This window comes from Cololabis saira, chromosome 20 (assembly GCF_033807715.1).
Source record: "Cololabis saira isolate AMF1-May2022 chromosome 20, fColSai1.1, whole genome shotgun sequence".
NCBI lineage: Eukaryota > Metazoa > Chordata > Actinopteri > Beloniformes > Belonidae > Cololabis > Cololabis saira.
The window spans coordinates 3,776,126-3,791,359 of record NC_084606.1 but is presented as its reverse complement, the minus strand read 5'-3'; the positions used below and the strand labels follow the sequence as shown (position 1 = coordinate 3,791,359).

At 44.2% G+C, this 15,234-nt stretch overlaps 1 protein-coding gene across 1 annotated transcript in view; it reads right to left on the bottom strand.

Moving 5' to 3' along the window:
• The window catches only part of LOC133420645 (FH2 domain-containing protein 1-like), a 39,681-nt gene extending 26,022 nt beyond the window's left edge, over positions 1 to 13,659 (bottom strand). Inside the window, exons 1-4 of the mRNA XM_061710398.1 lie at positions 13,333 to 13,659; positions 7,939 to 8,000; positions 881 to 983; positions 710 to 795 (exon numbers count right to left, since the gene is read on the bottom strand). Of these exons, the coding sequence (XP_061566382.1) occupies positions 710 to 795; positions 881 to 983; positions 7,939 to 8,000; positions 13,333 to 13,551 (470 nt within the window). The 5' untranslated portion in view covers positions 13,552 to 13,659. The remainder of the gene's footprint in view (positions 1 to 709; positions 796 to 880; positions 984 to 7,938; positions 8,001 to 13,332) is intronic.
• Positions 13,660 to 15,234: the final 1,575 nt, after the last annotated feature.

Below are 15,234 nucleotides of genomic sequence, written 5' to 3'. Positions count from 1 at the left end.
ACCGTACGGCGTACCCTACGACGTAGGCTCTGCGTCGATTTAACGCGGAACCATAATTCATGCTTTAGAAGAGCTGCGCTCCGGCGGACAGCGGAGCTCCTGACACAGGTGCAGCTCATCAGCTCATCTATGGAGAAGTTAAAGAGCTTCTACCGCTAGATTCTCCTTTCATCAAGGCAGGGAAGAGTATCAGGCCAGAATAGATGAATGTTACCATCAGTGACTAAGTTTGTGGTGTTGAACATATTACTGGACATTCTTGTGCAATTGCCACAAAATAATTTGTTATATTTAGTTAATTTCTACAGAAGAATATTTATTATTTTATATTAAATACATATTTTATATTAAATACATATTTTATATTACAAATAATTGTGTGGGGACCCCCTGGCACCATGGAGGAGCCCAAGGCTGGGGGTGTCTTAAGACCTCACTTATATTTTTTTCTTCAAAGATATAAAACAAAGTTGATACTAAAATTGTTTCTTCTCCTTTTTTCCAAATGAGAATCGATAAAGAATCGAATCGTTAAGCAGAATCGAAAATGGAATCGGAATGGGAAAAATCTTATCAATTCCCATCGCTATCAGACCGTGAGCGTAGGAAGTGGCGTACGCACGTTTTTTGTGCACCAACCTATCTGTACATGAGGCCCCTGGTCTCTGGTCTCTGTATACGGCTGCTGAGCTCAGGTGAGGCCTCTCACCTGGGCACCTGGATCAGCAGGTGCATGAAGGAATCGGCCAGCGGGAGCTTGGACACGTCGTCTCCGTATGCATTCAGCTTCCTCACCTTCAGAGGGTCAAAGACACGAAGCGGGGTGTTAAAGTAACAGCACGTGAGCGTGAGGAAGTCTCACGTCTCCCGGACTCGTCACCTCGTCTGTCTCTGGCAGCAGCTTCAGCAGCTCTCGCAGAGGCTCCGCCCCAAAGGACTCACTGTTGCCATGGCGAATATCATCCACCATCGTCTGATTGGACCTGCAGGGAAAAGTGTTAGAAGTAATGAAAAAAGAAAATACACACACATATACATGTGCTGATGAGCTTTAAAGGACACATCATCATAATAAAATACCAGATTCCGTGTTCGGGAGCGACCACTTCTTTTCCTTTCACTTCAGGGGTCGCCACAGCGAATCACCCACCCCATTTTGTATCTGGTAATGTTGGATTTTTGGGCAGCTAACGTTAAACGGTCAAATCATAAAGTTCTGTGTCCTCATCACTTTAATTTCTACAACAAATCCTGCCTTGAAGTCGGACCAAGCGTCAAGACTGTTGCCTTCAAGTTTTGCTTCGTGTATTTCCCCGGTGTAGAAATTAAGTACATTTAAATATCAGGAAACTGGATTTGTGGCCAAATATTAATGTCCATGGACCACTGGTTCTTGGGGTAACTGTACCAAATATTAATGTCCATGGACCACTGGTTCTTGGGGTAACTGTACCAAATATGAATGTCCATGGACCACTGGTTCTTGGTAACTGTACCAAATATTAATGTCCATGGACCACTGGTTCTTGGTAACTGTACCAAATATTAATGTCCATGGACCACTGGTTCTTGGTAACTGTACCAAATATTAATGTCCATGGACCACTGGTTCTTGGTAACTGTACCAAATATTAATGTCCATGGACCACTGGTTCTTGGTAACTGTACCAAATATTAATGTCCATGGACCACTGGTTCTTGGTAACTGTACCAAATATTAATGTCCATGGACCACTGGTTCTTGGTAACTGTACCAAATATTAATGTCCATGGACCGCTGGTTCTTGGTGTAACTGTACCAAATATTAATGTCCATGGACCACTGGTTCTTGGTAACTGTACCAAATATTAATGTCCATGGACCACTGGTTCTTGGTAACTGTACCAAATATTAATGTCCATGGACCACTGGTTCTTGGTAACTGTACCAAATATTAATGTCCATGGACCACTGGTTCTTGGTAACTGTACCAAATATTAATGTCCATGGACCACTGGTTCTTGGTAACTGTACCAAATATTAATGTCCATGGACCACTGGTTCTTGGTAACTGTACCAAATATTAATGTCCATGGACCACTGGTTCTTGGTAACTGTACCAAATATTAATGTCCATGGACCACTGGTTCTTGGGGTAACTGTCTTTAATTTAAGCCCATAATCGGCTGTTATCCCGTCTTTTCCAGAGTTTCCCCCACTAGTTGCAGCCATTTTTGCCCACTGCGATTAAGGGGGCTGGTCGGCTTGAAGCTTCTCTCTCTCTCTCATTTTTTAACTTGATATCAAACACAAGCCACAGACCCAGCAGCACATCTATCATCTCCTCCAGGTTCTACATCTTTACTGTTGTTGTCTTCTTCCTTTAGATCACACAATCAAATACGTCACAGCAGCTTCACTCCAACCTCCTACTTCTGAACCAGGTGCTGAATAGTTATGGAAAAGAAACCAGGCCAAGTTGAGTTGAGTATAGTTGAGTAGGTGCTAGTGGAAAAAGTGCCATGAAAGCAGGGGTCGCAACCCAAAATGTTGAAAGAGCCATATTGGACCAAAAACACAAAAAACAAATATGTCTGGAGCCGCAAAAAAAAGAGAAAAAAGGCGAAATGTTGAGAAAAAAGTTGAAATGTTGAGAAAAAAGTCAAAATTTTGAGAAAAAAGTTGAAATGTTGAGAAAAAAGTCAAAATTTTGAGAAAAAAGGCGAAATGTCGAGAAAAAAGGCGAAATTTCGAGAAAAAAGGCGAAATGTTGAGGAAAAAAAATCGAAATGTCGAGGAAATAGTCAAAATGACGAGAAAAAAGTCAAAATGTCGAAAAAAAAGTCAAAATTTCGTGAAAAAAATTGAAATGTTGAGAAAAAAGTCGAAATGTCGAGCAAAAAGTCAAAATTTTGAGAAAAAAGTTGAAATGTTGAGATTAAAAAGGAAAGGAAAAATGAAGAAAAAAAGAGAAAAAAAGGAAAAAAAGAAGAAAAAAGTCTAAATGTCGAGGAAATAGTCGAAATTTAGTTAAAAAAATCGAAATGTTGAGAAAAAAGTCGAAATGTCGAGAAAAAAGTCGAAATGTTGAGATTAAAAAGGAAAGGAAAAAGGAAGAAAAAAAGAGAAAAAAGGAAAAAAAGAAGAAAAAAGAAAATAAAGAGAAAAAAAAGAGAAAACAAAGGACAAAAAAAGAAAAAAAAATTATAAAAAAAGGAAAAAAAAGGTCAAACATTTTTGAAAAAGCTCCAGGAGCCACTAGGGCGGCGCTAGAGCCGCGGGTTGCTGATTGCTGCATTAGAGTATAAAGTAGAGTAGTTACTCCGCAGACAACCTTTACACACTACTGACAACAGGGTAAAGTAACTTTGACAGCTAGTTTGATTTGTGAGGGATATGTAGTGACATCTGGTGGCTACAACCGGACATTACAACCAACTATGTACCTGAACGTCCCTCGACATGACGCCTGCAGCAGCAACAAAAGGTACAGGTGAACCGGCTAAACCTTGGACATGTCTGACAACATTTCCTGTATTCCCTCCAGCCTGCATGTCCCGCCGTGTTTGGTAAGCACAGTCTGGACATGCTGTCACCGCCTCAGGTGTTTGTTTTTACTCTGGCTCCACACAAGTTTATTCCAATGCTTGACTCTTTGTTGCCATGTTGCATTCCTTTTTAGTCATTTAGTTTTATTGTAGTCATGTTGCAGCTTTCTCTTATCAAAGTTACATCCCTTTGTGCAGGGGCGAAAATCCTGTTTCATAGTTGGGGGGGACAATAAACAGTAAAATTTTAGAGAATCAATCCAGGGGGGACAAGGAATAAAAGTTTTAGCCTTCCTTTAATACAGCATTTTGACATTTTCAACTCTATCTCGCAAACAGGCAGAAGAGCTTTCTTAGAGCAATACAAAACAATGGTATTAAGTGGAAGGTGCAATAATACACACATCTGACATAATACACTGATACAAAAACCCACAATCTGTACAAGAATATCTGTCTTATTTCTAGTTAAAATGTCTCATTTTTAGTTAAAAAAAAATCTCATTACACTTAAAACAAGACTCATCACTGGAAAAAAACAACAATTTTCATCCCAAAATTTTTTCTCAAGATTTTGACTTTTTTTTCTCAAAATTTCAACTTTTTTCTCAAAATTTTGACTTTTTTCTCAAAAATTCCGACTTTTTTCTCAAAATCTCATTACACTTAAAACAAGACTCATCACTGGAAAAAAACAACAATTTTCACCTGTTTCAAGTAGATTTTCACTTGAAATAAGTAAATAAATCTGCCAGTGGAACAATATTTTATTGCTTGTAATGAGAAGATAAATCTTGTCCCACTGGCAGATTTTTCAAATTATTTTAGGTGAAAATGTACTTAAAACAGGTGAAAATCGTTGTTTTTTTCCAGTGATGACTCTTGTTTTAAGTGTAATGAGATTTTACTGTTTATTATTATTTTCGATTTCGGTTTCGGCCACAAATGTTCATTTTGGTGCATCACTACTAAATACTACTGCATTGTTCCAAAATTATTAATTCTGTCTCAAATTATTCTAGGGGGGGACAGCTTTACTAATGGGAGGGACTTGCCCGCCCTGTCCCCCCCGGGATTTTCGGCCCTGCCTTTGTGGTCATTTTGTTTCTTTAACTTTTCTTCTTTCTTCTCTTTCAAACCCTTTATGACTCGCTCTGCCCTCATCTTGTCCTGTTTCAGTAATTGTTCTGCCTCCTTTTAAAAATGATGGTGTTTTTGCACATAGCTGTGTCTGTTTCTCCTCATGTTGCACGTTTTTCTGATTTGTGTTTTTGTGCTTCTGCTTGGATTCCCAGTCGGTCTGTGATCGCTTGACGTCTCCTCCTGATCCGGTGTCGCTGGTTCATTAACTAAAAGTTATTTTAGTCATTTCCCCAGATTGTGTGAAGAGAGAGAGGAACAACCTCAGGGAGCAGTTTCATTTTAAAGTTCTCAACAGACACACAAACACTGAAGAGTTTCTGTATTATATATGTATATTATTATTATATATTATATATTATATATGTCGACCTGCGGATGAAACTGTGGAACAGCCTGAACTTGGAGCTAAAACAAAGTCGAAACATATCACTATTTAAAAAAAGATACAAAGAAACATTCTATTCAAAATACAGATGTGAATAAACATGTAGATATGAACATTTATTAATATATGTAGATATATAGATGTATATTATGGATATAGATATGTTATATGTAGGTATGTACTTAGATATATTGAGTTATATTATACGTACAGTATTTATATATTTATAGCTCTATTAGTATATATTGATTTATAGTTATATGTAGATATGTTTATATATAGATTTATACTTATTTTTATGTATATAATTGGAGGTAAATATATGAACCAGTATATATAGCATATCTACTCTAATTAAGTATATTCTTATACCATTGCTGTCTATTGTTCTCTATTATTTTGTAGTATTATAGCTAAGTAATGATAATGTAAAAAAGTAAAAAAAAACAAAAAAAAACAAATATATATATATATAATATATATAAATATATATATATTATATATATATATATTTGTATTTTTTTTTTTACTTTTTTGTAAAAAAAGCAATGTATATATATATATATATATATATATATATATATATATATTTGTATTTTTTTTTTTTTTTTACGTTTTTGTATTTTTTTTTAACATGCATGTTCAAAATAAAATCTTCAAATCAATATCAAATCCCTCTTGTGATTCTGCTACCGTGTCAGAGTATCTTTTATTTCTCTGTGGTCGTATTTGTGCGTCTTAGTGCTAATGTTTGTTCTCTTGGCAGGAACGTTGTGTCTTTGACCTCTCGTTGCACTTCTTTTTTTCCACAGCTCGTGTGTCTTTGGAGGCGTCTCACACAAACGGAGATCATGCACGGCTTTCAACATCCATCCTGTCTGCATTCCCGCATAACACGGCGGTAGCGCCGCATCTGTTTTTACCCACAACACCTCGGGATGAGGGTGAGAAGACACATCACGCTATCGCAGACACACGCGCCATCGCCCTCCCTGACAGACTGAGAGAAGGATGTGCAAACTGATCAGCAGAGTCTCTTTTGATTCGTACCAGCAGGAACACGAGTGCAGACGGCACTAACATGCTCTGATCGTCTCTGCTGCCGTTCTAATTAGGCCTGTGTATAAAAAAACGATTTTCCGATTCTAAATCGATTCTCATATTAATTCCTAAAAATCGATTCCTATGTCTAAAGGTCGATTTTTTTTTCATCATTACAACTTTTGGTATTTTTTGTTTATGCACAAAAAAAGAAAGTTTCGTTGGACACAAGAATAACATGTTTTTGTCTTTAAATATGTTTAAAGGTATGAAAACATGAAAAGTTTTCAGTTATAATTGCATAAATTGTCTATATTTCATTACTTTATATACTGTCTTGGGGTTACATTTGAATAAAATGCTAAAAACAAAATTCTCAAAAATTAAAAACCAAAATAGCGTGAAAATGGAAAAAATAAAAACGGAATGTGGAAAAAAATAAAACCGATTTCATCCGTCTCTGTTTGCTGCTCTGGATCTGTTTGGTAATTCTGCCCCACGATGTTTCTATGTTAGGTGGGGAAGGAGAACATCCACACCCTTTCTGGTGTCCAATGGCGTGTGCCAGGGGGGGATTTTATTGCCTTTATTATTTAATTTATACATGGATGATTTATCCAAACAGCTCAATGAGTGTAAAACAGGTTGCATGGTGGGAGACATCCTTATCAATCATATGATCTACCGGGATGATCTAGTTGTGCTGTCTCCATACAGTGCTGGCCTTCAGCAGCTACTACGGGTCTGGACCAAATATGGTTTTTCTTTTGATATATTGTTCAATTCTAAAAAGAGTGTTGTTATGATCTGCAAAACAAAGGACGATCTGAAGCTTATACCTTTCCCTCTTTTTCTTTGGCAGGAGAAGTATTAGAGGTTGTAAAGAAGTTTAAATACCTGGGCCACATAATCAGGGATGATTTCAGTGACGATGATGATTTGCAGCGTCAGTGCTGTAAACTATATGACCAAGCCAATATGCTGCACGTAAGTTTCACATGTGTACGGATAATGTTAAAACAGCACTGTTTAAAACATATTGCACTCCGCTTTACACCGCTCACTTGTGCTGCCATTATACCAGTGCTAAAATGAAAAAACTACAGGTGGCATACAACGATGCTTTTAGAATGTTTCTAAAACTCACTAGATGGACAAGTGCAAGTGAAATGTTTGTGACCAGTGATGTTCCCACTTTCCATGCTGTATTGAGGAGTTTTATGTTTAGATTTATGTGTAGACTGAAGGACTGAAGAATGCTTTAATTACGGCCTTAACAGAGACGACACAGAGCGATACAAGGTTCTCCTCCTGTTTCTGGAAACACTGGAGGAAATGTTTGTATGTTTTTAGCTAATTTGAATAGCACAAGGGAATGTTTGTATGTTTTTAACTTATTTAAATGGTACAAGTGAATCTCTTTCTCTTTGTGTTTAATGTCTGTGTATCTTGTTTTGTATTCTGGACCCAGTGTCTGCAAATAAAGTTTATATTATGTATCAGCATTCTGGGAGCTGATTGGTCCTTACAGCATCATTAGCTGCCAATTCTTGCTGTTTAATCTCAATATAATACTAGTATTAATATGTTGCAGAACTACAGTCATATCATTCATGCAACAGCTGAAAAAACTGTTTTAATAACACTAACCAAAATCGATATATCAAAATCGAAACGGATCAAATCTTGATAATCGATTCTGAATCTTAAGAATCGGAATCGAATCGATTCTTGACATTTGAATCGATCCCCAGCCCTGGTTCTTAAGAAAAATGTCACAGACTTTGTCATCTACAACCAAAGGACTGGGCAGTCCTTTGGAGTCTAAAATCAGGATTTACCTCTTGAACTGTTTGAGGAAAATCCCAACGTTCATCCCCCGCTTCGTGTCTAGAATGGAAACCTGCAAAAAAACGAGATGCGGGTCAAAGGTCACAGCTCGACTGGAAACCGCCCGCAGCCACCGCGCCTTCAGCAAACAGCAGCACACGCCAACCTGCATCTCAAACACACCTCCTCCCTGGCCAACCTGCATCTCAAACACACCTCCTCTCTGAACAAACCAACCTGCATCTCAAACACACCTCCTCTCTGGTGTCACAAACACACCTCCTTTCTGAACGATTAAACCTGCATCTCAAACACACCTCCTCTCTGGCGTCTCAAACACACCTCCTCTCTGGCGTCACAAACACACCTCCTCTCTGGCGTCACAAACACACCTCCTCTCTGGCCAACCTGCATCTCAAACACACCTCCTCTCTGGCCAACCTGCAACACAAACACACCTCCTCTCTGGCGTCACAAACACACCTCCTCTCTGGCCAACCTGCATCTCAAACACACCTCCTCTCTGGCGTCACAAACACACCTCCTCTCTGGCGTCACAAACACACCTCCTCTCTGGCGTCTCAAACACACCTCCTCTCTGGCGTCACAAACACACCTCCTCTCTGGCGTCACAAACACACCTCCTCTCTGGCGTCACAAACACACCTCCTCTCTGGCGTCTCAAACACACCTCCTCTCTGGCGTCACAAACACACCTCCTCTCTGGCGTCTCAAACACACCTCCTCTCTGGCGTCACAAACACACCTCCTCTCTGGCGTCACAAACACACCTCCTCTCTGGCCAACCTGCATCTCAAACACGCCTCCTCCCTGGCGTCACAAACACACCTCCTCCCTGGCCAACCTGCATCTCAAACACACCTCCTCTCTGGCCAACCTGCATCTCAAACACACCTCCTCTGTGGCGTCACAAACACACCTCCTCTCTGGCGTCACAAACACACCTCCTCTCTGGCGTCACAAACACACCTCCTCTCTGGCGTCCCAAACACACCTCCTCTCTGGCGTCCCAAACACACCTCCTCTGTGGCGTCACAAACACACCTCCTCTCTGGCGTCCCAAACACACCTCCTCTCTGGCGTCCCAAACACACCTCCTCTCTGGCGTCTCAAACACACCTCCTCTCTGGCGTCTCACACACACACCTCCTCTCTGGCCAACCTGCATCTCAAACACACCTCCTCTCTGGCGTCTCAAACACACCTCCTCTCTGGCGTCACAAACACACCTCCTCTCTGGCCAACCTGCATCCCAAACACACCTCCTCTCTGGCGTCTCAAACACACCTCCTCTCTGGCGTCACAAACACACCTCCTCTCTGGCCAACCTGCATCTCAAACACACCTCCTCTCTGGCGTCTCACACACACACCTCCTCTCTGGCCAACCTGTATCACAAACACTCCTCCTCTCTGGCGTCACAAACACACCTCCTCTCTGGCGTCACAAACACACCTCCTCTCTGGCGTCTCAAACACACCTCCTCTCTGGCGTCTCAAACACACCTCCTCTCTGGCGTCTCAAACACACCTCCTCTCTGGCGTCACAAACACACCTCCTCTCTGGCGTCACAAACACACCTCCTCTCTGGCGTCTCAAACACACCTCCTCTCTGGCGTCACAAACACACCTCCTCTCTGGCCTCATCTCAAACACACCTCCTCTCTGGCGTCACAAACACACCTCCTCTCTGGCGTCACAAACACACCTCCTCTCTGGCGTCACAAACACACCTCCTCTCTGGCGTCTCAAACACACCTCCTCTCTGGCGTCACAAACACACCTCCTCTCTGGCGTCACAAACACACCTCCTCTCTGGCGTCACAAACACACCTCCTCTCTGGCGTCACAAACACACCTCCTCTCTGGCGTCTCAAACACACCTCCTCTCTGGCGTCACAAACACACCTCCTCTCTGGCGTCACAAACACACCTCCTCTCTGGCGTCACAAACACACCTCCTCTCTGGCATCACAAACACACCTCCTCTCTGGCGTCACAAACACACCTCCTCTCTGGCGTCACAAACACACCTCCTCTCTGGCCAACCTGCATCTCAAACACACCTCCTCTCTGGCGTCACAAACACACCTCCTCTCTGGCGTCTCAAACACACCTCCTCTCTGGCATCACAAACACACCTCCTCTCTGGCGTCACAAACACACCTCCTCTCTGGCATCTCAAACACACCTCCTCTCTGGCGTCACAAACACACCTCCTCTCTGGCATCACAAACACACCTCCTCTCTGGCGTCACAAACACACCTCCTCTCTGGCATCTCAAACACACCTCCTCTCTGGCGTCACAAACACACCTCCTCTCTGCCGTCACAAACACACCTCCTCTCTGGCATCACAAACACACCTCCTCTCTGGCGTCTCAAACACACCTCCTCTCTGGCCAAGCTGCATCACAAACACACCTCCTCTCTGGCGTCTCAAACACACCTCCTCCCTGGCGTCACAAACACACCTCCTCTCTGGCGTCACAAACACACCTCCTCTCTGGCGTCACAAACACACCTCCTCTCTGGCGTCACAAACACACCTCCTCTCTGGCCAACCTGCAACACAAACACACCTCCTCTCTGGCGTCTCAAACACACCTCCTCTCTGAACGATTAAACCTGCATCTCAAACACACCTCCTCTCTGGCCAACCTGCATCTCAAACACACCTCCCCTCTGGCCAACCTGCATCTCAAACACACCTCCTCTCTGGCCAACCTGCATCTCAAACACACCTCCTCTCTGGCGTCACAAACACCTCCTCTCTGGCGTCTCAAACACACCTCCTCTCTGGCGTCTCAAACACACCTCCTCTCTGGCGTCTCAAACACACCTCCTCTCTGGCGTCACACACACACCTCCTCTCTGGCGTCACAAACACACCTCCTCTCTGACCAACCTGCATCTCAAACACACCTCCTCTCTGGTGTCACAAACACACCTCCTCTCTGGCGTCACAAACACACCTCCTCTCTGGCGTCTCAAACACACCTCCTCTCTGGCGTCACAAACACACCTCCTCTCTGGCGTCACAAACACACCTCCTCTCTGGCGTCACAAACACACCTCCTCTCTGGCATCACAAACACACCTCCTCTCTGGCGTCACAAACACACCTCCTCTCTGGCGTCACAAACACACCTCCTCTCTGGCCAACCTGCATCTCAAACACACCTCCTCTCTGGCGTCACAAACACACCTCCTCTCTGGCGTCTCAAACACACCTCCTCTCTGGCATCACAAACACACCTCCTCTCTGGCGTCACAAACACACCTCCTCTCTGGCATCTCAAACACACCTCCTCTCTGGCGTCACAAACACACCTCCTCTCTGGCATCACAAACACACCTCCTCTCTGGCGTCACAAACACACCTCCTCTCTGGCATCTCAAACACACCTCCTCTCTGGCGTCACAAACACACCTCCTCTCTGGCGTCACAAACACACCTCCTCTCTGGCGTCACAAACACACCTCCTCTCTGGCGTCTCAAACACACCTCCTCTCTGGCGTCACAAACACACCTCCTCGCTGGCGTCACAAACACACCTCCTCTCTGGCGTCACAAACACACCTCCTCTCTGGCGTCTCAAACACACCTCCTCTCTGGCGTCACACACACACCTCCTCTCTGGCGTCACAAACACACCTCCTCTCTGGCCAACCTGCATCTCAAACACACCTCCTCTCTGGCCAACCTGCATCACAAACACACCTCCTCTCTGGCGTCACAAACACACCTCCTCTCTGGCGTCTCAAACACACCTCCTCTCTGGCGTCTCAAACACACCTCCTCTCTGGCGTCACAAACACACCTCCTCTCTGGCGTCACAAACACACCTCCTCTCTGGCGTCACAAACACACCTCCTCTCTGGCGTCACAAACACACCTCCTCTCTGGCGTCACAAACACACCTCCTCTCTGGCGTCACAAACACACCTCCTCTCTGGCGTCTCAAACACAACTCCTCTCTGGCGTCACAAACACACCTCCTCTCTGGCGTCTCAAACACACCTCCTCTCTGGCATCTCAAACACACCTCCTCTCTGGCCAACCTGCATCACAAACACACCTCCTCTCTGGCGTGACAAACACACCTCCTCTCTGGCGTCTCAAACACACCTCCTCTCTGGCATCACAAACACACCTCCTCTCTGGCGTCTCAAACACACCTCCTCTCTGGCATCACAAACACACCTCCTCTCTGGCGTCTCAAACACACGTCCTCTCTGGCGTCACAAACACACCTCCTCTCTGGCGTCTCAAACACACCTCCTCTCTGGCCAACCTGCATCTAAAACACACCTCCTCTCTGGCGTCACAAACACAACTCCTCTCTGGCGTCACAAACACACCTCCTCTCTGGCGTCACAAACACACCTCCTCTCTGGCCAACCTGCATCTCAAACACACCTCCTCTCTGGCGTCTCAAACACACCTCCTCTCTGGCCAACCTGCATCACAAACACACGTCCTCTCTGGCGTCACAAACACACCTCCTCTCTGGCGTCACAAACACACCTCCTCTCTGGCCAACCTGCATCTCAAACACACCTCCTCTCTGGCGTCACAAACACACCTCCTCTCTGGCGTCTCAAACACACCTCCTCTCTGGCGTCTCAAACACACCTCCTCTCTGGCGTCACAAACACACCTCCTCTCTGGCGTCACACACACACCTCCTCTCTGGCGTCTCAAACACACCTCCTCTCTGGCGTCACAAACACACCTCCTCTCTGGCGTCACAAACACACCTCCTCTCTGGCGTCACAAAACACACCTCCTCTCTGGCCAACCTGCATCACACACACACCTCCTCTCTGGCGTCACAAACACACCTCCTCTCTGGCGTCTCAAACACACCTCCTCTCTGGCATCACAAACACACCTCCTCTCTGGCGTCACAAACACACCTCCTCTCTGGCGTCACAAACACACCTCCTCTCTGGCGTCACAAACACACCTCCTCTCTGGCGTCACAAAACACCACCTCCTCTCTGGCGTCACAAACACACCTCCTCTCTGGCGTCACAAACACACCTCCTCTCTGGCGTCACAAACACACCTCCTCTCTGGCGTCTCAAACACACCTCCTCTCTGGCGTCACAAACACACCTCCTCTCTGGCATCTCAAACACACCTCCTCTCTGGCGTCTCAAACACACCTCCTCTCTGGCGTCACAAACACACCTCCTCTCTGGCCAACCTGCATCTCAAACACACCTCCTCTCTGGCGTCACAAACACACCCTCCTCTCTGGCGTCTCAAACACACCTCCTCTCTGGCGTCACAAACACACCTCCTCTCTGGCGTCACAAACACACCTCCTCTCTGGCGTCACAAACACACCTCCTCTCTGGCGTCACAAACACACCTCCTCTCTGGCGTCTCTGAACGACCCCCGGGTCTTCCCTCCTCTGGTCGCCTTGGCCTGGGACTGACGCTGGTCCTGACAAAACAGCTCCTCCATTCTCCGGACGTCGATCTGGAAACGCTGCTGCACCTGGCCCTGAGTCCAAAGGTTGGGACTTCCTTTCACCTGCATTTCATATTTTACAGACGTGAAAAAAAAGGCATCCATACGATGTGGCATTTATACGTTAAGTAAGGCAAGTTTATTTGTATAACACAATTCAAGTGCTTTACATCAACCAGTACTGGAGTTGTAAAAAAGAATCAGGGGGGATGGTGGATTTTATCATATGGGGACAGATAATCTGTGCTGATTACAAATAATATAATATATTACAAATAATAGCAGTGACCAAAACAGCTGCAGAAATACTGCAGGAATGACATAGCAGCAGTTAAATGCAGCCTTCTGTAAGCTTTAAATATCCACTGGGCTTACATCAAATACATCAAAACACAACAATAAAAAACACTTTTCTGAACTTATCAATATGACTCTGTCCTTCACAGGATAAGTAACATGGATCACTGCAAAAACTCACAATCTTAACCGATGTGGTGTTATGTGCTCACAGATGTTGGCATGCTATTCTGAGCTTTCCTCAGAAGATGACAAGGTTTCCAGTTACAGGAAGTAGGACTTTCTCTATGCTTAGACTTTTCTTTTGACGAAGTCTCTGAATGAGAGTTTGCCAAAGTTTTCTTCAGATCAGTGATTGAGCTGCGTATTTCATTTTAGTTTCTGGTTTTGTTTTTGAATTTCCTGCATATGTAGGTGCTGTTTTGACCTTTACCAACTACAAAACTGCGTATGAACACAATGGCGTTCACGTCTCTCTGCCTTATTCTCTGTGAGTTATGCAATTTTTTATTACATTTACCTGTTGTGTTTCTTTTTCTTTTCATCTGTCAGTCCTTCCAGCTCAGAACATTTTAACTTAATTTTCCTCATGTTGACCCGTTGTTAATGTTAAACTGTGTATTGTGTGAAGGAGATGAGGTGGCCTGGCGTTGATTTTGTGATGTTTAAAAGTGAAAGATGACTTTTTCTGCTTCTCGGTTTCCTTCAAAAGTGTTTAACCCTCGTACCGTCTTTGGGTCAAAACGACCTAATTCTCCTGTTCCTTCCTTCCTTCCTTCCTTCCTTCCTTCCTTCCTTCCTTCCTTCCTTCCTTCCTTCCTTCCTTCCTTCCTTCCTTCCTTCCTTCCTTCCTTCCTTCCTTCCTTCCTTCCTTCCTTCCTTCCTTCCTTCCTTCCTTCCTTCCTTCCTCCTGCTCTTTCCTTCCTTCCTTCCTTCCTTCCTTCCTTCCTTCCTTCCTTCCTTCCTTCCTTCCTTCCTTCCTTCCTTCCTTCCTTCTTTTTTCCCTTCCTTCCTTCCTTCCTTCCTTCCTTCCTTCCTTCCTTCCTTCCTTCCTTCCTTCTTTTTTCCCTTCTTTCCTTCCTTCCTTCTTCCTTCCTTCCTTCCTTCCTTCCTTCCTTCCTTCCTTCCTTCCTTCCTTCCTTCCTTCCTTCCTTCCTTCCTACCTTCTTTTTTCCCTTCCTTCCTTCTTTCCTTCTTTTTTCCTTTCCTTCTTTCTTTTTTCCCTTCTTTCCTTCCTTCCTTCTTTCCTCCCTTCCTTCCTACCTTCTTTTTTCCCTTCTTTCCTTCCTTCCTTCTTTCCTCCCTTCCTTCCTTCCTTCCTTCCTTCCTTCCTTCCTTCCTTCCTACCTTCTTTTTTCCCTTCCTTCCTTCTTTCCTTCTTTTTTCCTTTCCTTCTTTCTTTTTTCCCTTCTTTCCTTCCTTCCTTCTTTCCTCCCTTCCTTCCTTCCTTCCTTCCTCCCTTTTCCCTTCCTTCATTCTTTCCTTCTTTCCTCCTTTCCTTCT